This window comes from Pararge aegeria, chromosome 27, assembly GCF_905163445.1.
Source record: "Pararge aegeria chromosome 27, ilParAegt1.1, whole genome shotgun sequence".
Taxonomy (NCBI): domain Eukaryota; kingdom Metazoa; phylum Arthropoda; class Insecta; order Lepidoptera; family Nymphalidae; genus Pararge; species Pararge aegeria.
The window spans coordinates 8,356,499-8,367,054 of record NC_053206.1 but is presented as its reverse complement, the minus strand read 5'-3'; the positions used below and the strand labels follow the sequence as shown (position 1 = coordinate 8,367,054).

At 34.0% G+C, this 10,556-nt stretch overlaps 1 protein-coding gene across 2 annotated transcripts in view; it reads right to left on the bottom strand.

Moving 5' to 3' along the window:
* Nucleotides 1-738: 738 nt before the first annotated feature.
* Nucleotides 739-10,556, bottom strand: part of LOC120635860 (catenin alpha) — a 102,063-nt gene continuing 92,245 nt past the window's right edge. For both annotated transcript variants that reach the window (XM_039907055.1, XM_039907054.1), the window contains exons 22-23: nucleotides 3,606-3,769; nucleotides 739-1,254 (exon numbers count right to left, since the gene is read on the bottom strand). In XM_039907055.1, the coding sequence (XP_039762989.1) occupies nucleotide 1,254; nucleotides 3,606-3,769 (165 nt within the window). In that variant the 3' untranslated portion in view covers nucleotides 739-1,253. The remainder of the gene's footprint in view (nucleotides 1,255-3,605; nucleotides 3,770-10,556) is intronic.

Below are 10,556 nucleotides of genomic sequence, written 5' to 3'. Positions count from 1 at the left end.
AAATATAAAATGAGAAGTTATTTTTTATTCCAAATAAATTTTTTTTTTTTTGGGTAATAGACAAACATTTTTTTTTATAATCAGACAGGATATTTATTATTTCAATTCGATTTTCACAAAAACATAAACACTTCTAATAAAAAAACATAAACACTTGTAATTAAAAAGTACAATAAATTTTAACGAGTTTTATTTACACAATTGAATTGCTATTCTCGTCCAATCATCTTAAAAAAGTGATACAAAATGTGATATAAGTACCATAATTTCCTAATATAACCATAAAACTTACTTCTCTAAATAAATTTGGCTGCCCTACTGTGTCATTTAAGGCTTTTACCCCTTCCAGTTTCTACCCCTAAAATATATTTCGTTGAGTATTGATTTCATTAAATTATTTTTTTTAATACCGAAATTTAGAAGAAATGGCAATAATTTTTTTGTGGAAAGTGGCAAGAAGTTGCGTGGTTTTTAATTTGCCACGCCGGAATTTTAAGAAGATTTGTTTCTTTTTGAATTCCGTTTTTTATGAAGTTTGTAGAAATTTAGAAAACATCTTGAAAATAGTTGGCATTTACAGATTGACTGGTGGATGATATTTTTGTACACGAAAACCTTAACGAAACTAAATTGACAGGAGGTGTCAATTTAGATAAGATTAAAGATACATACTTGCAACGTACTTTAAAAGATAATCTAAAGATAATTTAAATGTTGAATCTTTTGTACTGTCTTTTATTCTACGATACCACCAACTACCACATAGTTAATTTCAATCAAGTTAAGAGCAAAAGCTAACAATATATTTCGGGCCAATTTTTCAATACGTTATGTAGTAATGCTAGTTTGGCAAATTTATTTTTAAAACAGCTCCTAAAGTAACTCCCTCTTCACGTTTTTCTTTGGTGAAAGGTACAGCACTATTTTACACCTGTCGCTTTAGTTAAGAGATGTCGCCACTGTTAAAATACCTCAGAGGTTTCGGTCATTGAAAAACCGGCCCGTAAGAAGCGAAGATTTAATTTAGTGTCCACTAAAATAAATTGAATGTATATTTTATAAAGTATACTAAATCTACTATCTACTTAAATACATTGTGAGCGAAAAATCAAATACATTGGTGTATCTATACGTGAGCTCTAGTAATAATAATTTAGTTGTTTTTTTTTAATTTTTTGAATATTCTAATATAATAGTAATATATAAATATTAAATATTTAAGTTCATCCGCCGCCCAGAAGAGCTGTACTGCATCTGGAATTAAAAGAAAGTATTTTAATCGGTAACTTTAGTACGTTTCATAAGATGGTTAAATAATGAGAGTTTTGGTAGCTCACTGACCTCAACTATTATTTGCTGTCAATTTGTTTTGTCTCCAATCAATTGACGTCACATTGGCGCTGAAGTTTGACGCCTGTACCAGTGTTCAAGAAATAAAAAGGACACGGTCTAAAATTGTATAGGAGTCTGCCCCAGAGCACCCATAGATATCTTCTTTTTACCAGATAATGAAGTTACATGTACGATGTAGCTTTGCTGTCGCAGATAAACGTTTGAAACACAAGTTGATGTATTTACTGACTTCTTGCTACGTTGTTTTACTGTATTAACTACCTGGTCAAACCATAGACCAGTTTTTTCTAGGTCTATGCGTTTATCTGTCATCACTCATCGTAAAAAGTTGACATTCCATGGCCGTAAAATAAATTAAAAAAAACAAAGTTGACATTATTTATAGGCATCATTAATATACAGACATAATATTATAAATGTCAATGTAAGTTTGTTTGTTACGCTTTCACGCAAAAACTACTTAACCGATCCTCATGAAACTTTGTACACATATTCTTGGAAGTGTTAGAAGTAATATAATACTCTTTATGCTGACATTAAACTCGGTTCCTTTGGGAGAGGGGATGAAAGTGTTTGACGATTTAACACCATAACTCCGACAAATTGTAACCGATTTAAATAGTTATTTTTGTACTATAGAGGTTATAATATGCATTTGCCCCAACTTTGTGTAGATCTGATGAATGTGATTGGAGATAGAGCACAGAACTCTCAGCGGGCAGCAGCAAACCCCTCATTTAAGGCTTAGCGATACTGAATACTTTATTTTTTATAGAACTACAATTAAATTGAATGCCACATACAAAAACAAAATCAAACGCAGACGAAGTCGCGGGCAACAGCTAGTATACAATAAAAATGACAAAATTACGTTAATTCATCGATTTTAACGAAATTAATTCTAATTCTTCTTTTTTCAATATTTTACAGCGGGATTATAAATAGTTGTTGAAAATCCCTTGTGTATTTATATTTTTTTTTAAATATGCTCATATGTTTGGGAAGCCTGGGGCAAGTTTCGGCCATGTCCTTTGAATTACTAACAACACTATGATATTAGTTCCAGAGACAAATGCATGTCACATTTAGCGTTTCAAGTGATGACAAAAAAGCTGCCATTTGTAGAGGGATATCCAGTCTAGTGTTGAGTTGAAAGAGTGTTGCTGTTTATATAAGTGGATAGTGATTGGTTTTTTTTCTGCGGCTGGATGGCACCGCGTGTGTTTGCTGGATGAGACCCGACCTTATATATATATATATATATATATATAATAATTGTATAGACTGTGGTATGTTTCCTGACTTGATGAAACACACCTGACCACAAAAAAAACCTGGCTTAGTTTGTTGTAGGCTCTTCTTAGAACAGGTCGCGTTAGGAACCCTCCTTGCTTGAGTTTTAAGTTAACGAATGCAGTTATCACCATCACTAACATTAGTGTAACATGTTAAATGTATGAACGCTTCATAAGTGCCTGTGATAAGGTCTACATGAATAAAACATTTTTGATTTAGAATTTGAATTGAGATATCGGTATTGCCGTTTTATACCGATTGCTTACATCTGGTCAAAAAAATGAGCTGCGAGTTATGGAAAGAGTTCTTTGACAAGAGATCAAAAGAAAATGGTATCTGGTACAAGACCATACAAGCTGAGCCTTTATGACTCCTTGGATCACACTTCAATGAATAGGCACATTCCATTAAATAAATTTGCCTACTTAATGGGAAAGGCTTCAACACCCAACTGCACAGAATGTGGTGTGGTGGAAGACGTACTCCATATTTTGATGGAATGTGTTCGGAATGAGTCCACGAGACGTTCCGTTTTTAATACAAATTGTATACACCACTTTATTGGCGGTATGAATATAGGTAATTCTAATAATTTTAAATGACATTGTGAGATGGTGATAACAAAAAAAAAACATTAAAGTTAATTTTTTTGTGGGCTTCTTCTTAGACCAGGACGCGTTTGGAACCCTCGTAGCTTTAGTTTTATGTTTACGAATGTGGTTATCGCCATCATCTCACTACCGTGTAATTCTTAAAAGTGCCACCTATAGGCCCATTTGAATACAGATATTTTTGACTTTGACTTTGGTAGTTTTAGTTCATCCAAATTACCAAAAAAATTCATTGATTTATAATGTAGCGGTAAGTTAAATATAATTTAGTGGCTCTAACAGAGCGGCATAGTCGCGACGACAAAGCTCTTTAAATAAGAATTGAACAAACAAATAGAGTCTCACCACACGCTCTCGGCCGGGCTCTGGAACTCCGCCAGCGCGTGCACGGGGCTGGGCTGTTTCTTCTGGCTGCCGCGCCGCACCTTGGCGCGCACCTCCTCCGGCTTCTCCGGCCGGATGAGAGGCTTCTTCTCCGGCGCCTTCATGCGCCACACCACTATCGGCGACTGCGGGCAACGCGCCGTTAGCTTCCCACGCACTCATGCGCTCCTGGTCACGAGCTACTCCAGTACCCATCATTCCCGACCATAGACAACTCGTATGCAGTGTTGCCAACACCAGATATTTAACTGTACCGTTTAATCTTCAAAGTTAAAACAGTTGTTGTAATAACGCAGAAAGTATCTTCGTACTTTGATGACATGATACGATAAAATTTCAAACTGCTAATGATACCGAAAAAAACTCCAAGACATGCCCCGGCAGGATACATTGCAGCGCATGCGCAAATGGGAATATTTAATATAATAAGACAATAATAAGTCCGCCTCTCAATCTGGTTACAGCGCCCTCATAGGGTTCCATTTCAAATGTAAACATTAGATTGACATTCTTTTTGAAAAATATAACAGTTATGTAATCTATATGACATTGTAATGGACTTGTAATTGAATAAATAAATAAATACGAATCAAAAGGTGACAATAAAAGGAAAGAGAAAGTAAAAAAAGGAAAGCTGATTCCTGCCTTTCAACAATTGTTTTTTGACAACGAAAATGCGTGAGTACATTGTGACGCTAAATTTGCATCATCTATCAACAGATAAAAGTAATAGTTTCGATTTGCGTCTTTTGTACATTATCGCAGGGTAAGAAAACGCAGTAGAACTTCCCCGGACGACCTCCGCTACAAAAACTTCAACTACCACTTAATAAACAGAAAAAGTAGTCATTGATGAAGGTAAAACCAACATGACACTTTAGTCACTTGACAATACTCAAAACAACTTGGCTGACAAAATGGGAATTGTTAACGCATGTCAGCAGGTATAAATTTTTAGTTTATAAACGCACCAGCGACCAAATCTTATTTTTATGGATCTTGCATAAAATGTTTTGTTTTTAAATATACTTAATCTAGAACTCTGCGTGCATTTTTTGGCCAAAATAAAGTTTACTAGATTTGAGAAAAAAATAAATTGGAATGTAACATAATTAATGATTTTATCATCTGAACTGTTGACCCTAAAAGTAGATGGAATTGGCCTTATGTTCAACTACTTACTTATTTTTATTATAATAATCGATTATATTTTATTAATATCATTAATATAGCCCTGACCTTGAAACCTCAGATTTTCATTAATTACTGTCTCCTCGAAACTCTGTCGATACTGTAAGGTCAACAACAAGACGGGGCAAACAAGCTCGCTTTTTTTTAATCCCAATATTACTAATGCAAAGGTATCGGGACACATCCAACACATTATTATTAAAGATTTTTTCAGGATACAGTTGTCATCATGCGTCGACTTCGCGCGGTTGTCGTACGAGGTGTCTAAGGGAATCTAGCAGAAAACGGACAGCAGCGTCATCTGTGCTGGTTACGGGCAGCCACATCGGCAGAAACCTTTAGTCCAGCAGTGGACCGGTCATAAATAGATAGGCTATTTATGATAAAACTTTGAGTAAAATGTCACCATAAAGTACGAAGAAACTTTTTGTGTTAAACATTGTATTTTTTGTTTTTTATTTTCATGCTATATGCAACAATCTGAAGAATTTACCATGTTTAGAAAACCAAGGCTTTTCAATTTTATTATAACTTCATTTTATATTTTTCGATTTTGGGCCTCATTAATGATTTTAAACTATGTGAGGACAAATTTAGAACTAATTCTTATTTTCTTTAATCTAACTTATCAAATATCAACAATCGAAGAAATAAGCTATTCAGGCAGAATATAATCAAAATCTGGTCTGGTTAAAAAGTTAGGGAATTGTTTGTTTTTTCTTTATCATTCACACGTAGTAGTATGTATATATTACGTCTTCTATTCATACAACTTTTTACTACTCCCATTAGATAAAGATTGTACGTATCAAAACATTTACCATACAAGATGTTTTTATTTCTAGAAATTTTTGGGAAATTTTAAGTCAAACTAAAATTAAATTAACTAAAGTGATAAAGTTACAAAATTGACTAAAATTTAAGTACATATTTGCCTAAAAAGCCATGCTGTAAAGTGAAAAAAAATGTGAAAGCTAAGCTAATTAATATAGGCTAACAATTAAGTAAATAAATCATGCAACTAATCGCAGTGCAAAGAACAGATACAGGAGTTTGACGCCTTTGATCTCGTGCCAAAAGTCGATGTCTAAATAACGTCGCATTGGATAGCCCTTCTTACTTAAGTCAGTAAGGGTCCTATCCTCACCCCGTACGATGATGTAACGGGCTTAATACAGGCTTTCTGGGACTTCTGTATGCTCATCCTTTTTCTGTGCTAATACATCAAAATATTAAAAAAAAAATATATTTTCATAATGTTGCCACTTACGTAGTTATTCTGCCCAGCCGCATAAAGCATGATATATATTTTGCGCATGAATAATTATATCCAATCATACATATTATAATTTCTATTTATTACTAAAACGTCACTATGGGTTTAGTACCTTTATTTTTTTCTTACCTTATTATGGCAAAAAATTTATTGGTTATTTTTAAAAGTGTCTATATTTTTAAAAATAGAAAAATCAACAAGTCCACTTATTAACCTTTAAAAAAAACTGAATATTACGTAATTAATAATAGGTATTTAATTTCTGTACGTATTTACTTTTTTATTGATTACTGTATAATAGTTTTCAAAACATTTTTGAAGTTATACTTCTTTAGCGGCGTTAGGAATAAATCAAGGGAGAGAAAATTATACGATGTAACGAAATGCGCGCGCATTTGGTTACACGATTTTAACAGGATGAAGGTAGTTGCGAAACCGAGTGAGAGAGGAATACATCGTCTGCCAGCTCACTTTTTTATTCGCGCACTCCGTCACTAACACCCTGAAGTTATATATAAGGTTTGACAGTGTACACCTTCAATTGTCAAAGTTGTCAAAGGGCTCATTCCGGTGATTTAATCGATTCAATTGTACAAAAATCTCAAATTTTTGATCATGAGATAACACGTTGATTTTGAAAAGTTTTATCTTGTTACGCCAAAGAAGTATAACTTCTAATGCGTGTACACATACGTTTTTTTAATTATCGAAAGGTATAAAGTATGATTTAAACATAAAAAAGGTGAAATACATATCCATAAGTACATAAAGAAAATATCTTTTTATTTTCAATTTCAAACAAACTTGTTTTTTTTCTATTTTTAAAGCAAATCATATTAAAAGAATGAATTTTTTCATACATTTTAAAACCGGTAAGAAAAATTGGAATAGTGTCCCTGGTTCTATGACAAAGATATCATGGCCGCGTGCGAACAGAATTCTGAGGCATTTTGTGACGTCAAATTTGACACCTATACAATTACTGTATAGAACGATGGACATTTTGGCTTCTTCGTTTATTAATATAGCAAAAATGATAGAAATTTGGTCTATGAGAAAGTAGAATCAATTATCTTCTATTTGAAGGTAATTAACAAAACATCGCAGTGTTTATATCCTCTTTGCTCGCGTTACGATTCTATTGTCATAGCTTTTAATATATACATATATTTATTAAACTATAAACTAGCCCTTGACTGCAATCTCACCTGATGAAAAGTGATGATGCAGTGTTAAATTATAACGGGCAAACGGATAACAATGGTATATCTATAGTTGTATATATTCTACAGCGCAATCATGATGTGAAGCGTTTCGTATTAGTTCTTGAGGTATACATACGGAGTTATTTTACTTTATAGTTGTATTTCAGCGCGTCACGCACAACAAAAACAAAAGTCACAATTAAGTTAAATCGCCTAAGCATGTGTGGGTTAGGACCAAATTGAATGCTGTAGCACCTTAGGAAAGTATTTAGGCACAATAGTCGTATCAAATCAATTATTACCTTAAAAAATAAATTACACCTATGCGATATCGGCAGTTACTCTAATCTATTCGATCTGAAGTTTTTTTAGTAATAAAACAATCACTCATTCTTACCTTGAAGTATTTAAGTATCCTGCACCTATATTCTTATTTACTAATATTATTATTGTATTTTTGAAGTAAAACTTCTAAAGGCGCAACTAGGGAGTAGCCCCTTCTCTCTAGGTAGTTTCCACTATTTAAATATAATAATTTGGATTGGTCGTAAGTATATGTTATGCATAGAAAAGTGAATAAAAAATATACAGTTTAAAAATCTCTAAATATAAATTATTCATAAATTTTCTGACGTTTGGTCTATAATATTCAATGACAAGGTTATATTGACATGTGCTGATGTAACCTTCAATTTTCTACTCTCAATTATTCTGTTTAACAAATTAAAATATTTTTAAAATGTGAAAGTAGAAATGTGAAGTAATATTAAGGAATTTTAAATAGAATATAATATGAAATAGTGAATATTAAAAGAAATGGCGGAGTCTAAAGAACATCTTACTCTTTCATCAAAAGTTGTACTTCGACCGCGCGTAAAGGTTTTTTTCTTCTATGATTATTTGAACGAACTAATTAATTGAACGATTCAATAATTAAGTTTTTTATTAAAAATTTTAATGTTAAAGCCTACCTCAACGGGATTTAATAAATAAATAAATAAATAATAAATAAATAAATAAGTATACAAAATATGTTCGGCCTACTGCACCAGTAATTAAAAACTAGAATTTAATGCAGTTTTGAAACATCGAACAACAATTGCCTATTCGAGCTATAAGTTAGTCTATTGGACAGAAGCAGGCGTTAATTTGCGGAATTCCATGATATATTATGAAAATTAAGCTTAATTTGCTATACTGCGCGAAATGCAGGAGAATCTCTATGTTTTAACAATTATTTATTGTAAAGCCAAAATCTCCAGAGCGAAACTTGCGTAGAGGGTACATTGCCAAAAGATCTGTTGTGTGTGGAGTATAAGGATTGAAGAAATTATAAATCCAGAACCATACAGATTCTACTGCTTTCGCGGAGTATAGCAAATTAAGCTTAGTTTTCATAATACGTTTTTATGTTCGCGGAATGAGAGGGTTGGAGGGGGGTGATTAGGCTAATTAGGATCGTAACGTGATCAGTGACTCATAATTAGTATAAATACGAGGTTTCATTGTTATTAGACATTAAATCTTTGACCTATCGTCAACCAAGCAACATAATCAGGGGTAAAAAATGAAATATGGAAAAAATCACCAAGCAAGGTCTATTTACAACCGCTACCGCACCGCGCTCGCTTTGCAATCGCTCTAGGGTTCTTCTTAAATATTTCACATTCACTAGGGTTCTTCTTAAATATTTCACATGTGACATGTTTGAAGGCCAAGCTAGCTAGATCGCAAATAGGTCGTAGTCCTAATAATTTGGTTAAGTACCATGTTACTTGATCAGCTGTTTCAAAACTGAATTATTTATTAATTATTATTCTTACCCGGGACTATTAAAAGAATTTAACAACTAGTAATAATTACAAGATAAAATTAAAACATAAAAATAAGCTTTATAAAATTAAGAATTATAATAAAAAAACAATAATAATAACAATAACCAAACATTCAATCATAATAGAAACAAAACATTCTAACATATAATTATTATCTTAGATCACCTACTTTTAAATAACATTTTAACTTATATCCTGTTACAGTAAATTTGTAAGGTGGGTAAATAATTAAACTTCATATTTGCCAGATATTTATGTTCGTGACATTGAGTTGGAGGTTATTTTGATATAAATACGACTGCATTATCCTCTATTATTACATTTTTAATCACTAGAGTAGTAAAATGGGTACTTTTTGTATAATGCCAGAAATACTTCAGATCGGACAGATAATATAGGGACTGCCGATGTGAGACGTTTTAGTTGTATAATCTTAAAAAAAGCATCACTTATATGTCAATTTGGTCCTTACCTTTAACAAATAGCACAGTCAAAACAAAAGCCACAACACTGTAACACGGTGGAGTTAACCCCACTCACGTAAGCACCTAAGATGCGGTCCCCCTCCCATTATTACCGTCCCACTACAGGGCACGGCTCTCCCCCCAGGGCCAGAAGGGTTTAGGTCGTAATCCACCAGACTTCACACGCGAGAACGTTATGGAGAACTTTATAAGTTTCCTCATGGTGTTATAAAACTGCATAAAACGCACATAGCTTGATAACGTTACAGGAGCGCACCGGAGATCAAACACCGTCAATAATATCTTCAACTTCATTAGTTCAACCAATGGACGTCCACTGCTGGACATAGGTCTTTTGTAAAGAGTTCCACAATCCACGGTTCTGGGCCGCTCGCCTCCAGCGGCTCCCAGCGACTCGCCTGATGTCATGTGCCCACCTCGTTGGGGGCCGACCTACGCTGCGGTTACCGGTGCGGGGTCGCCATTCCAGCACCTTAAGACCCCAACATCCATCGGTTCTTTGAGCTATGTCGGTAACCCTAGTTCTTCTACGGATCTCCTCATTTCTGTTTTGATCACGTAGAGATACTCCAAGCATAGCCCCATTCTTATGCAGCCCATAAATTCTTATGAGGGAAATCTGGTCGCTGATAAACATCACTGTTAGGGCTCAAGGTCACTCAGATTTATGTTAGGAGTGTCTCTACGTGATCAAATCAGGAATGAGGAGATCCGTAGAAGAACCAGAGTTACCGCATTGCTTGACGAGTCGCGAAGCTAAATTGACAATGGGCTGAAATAGCTCGGAGAACAGTTGGGGTCCCAAGGTTCTGGAATGGCGACCCTGTCCCGGAAAACGGAAAGATGGGAGACGACATTGAATGAGTCGAAGGAAGGCTGAACTACGCTAAACGCAAGCGTCACAAGACCGTGTATAGAAC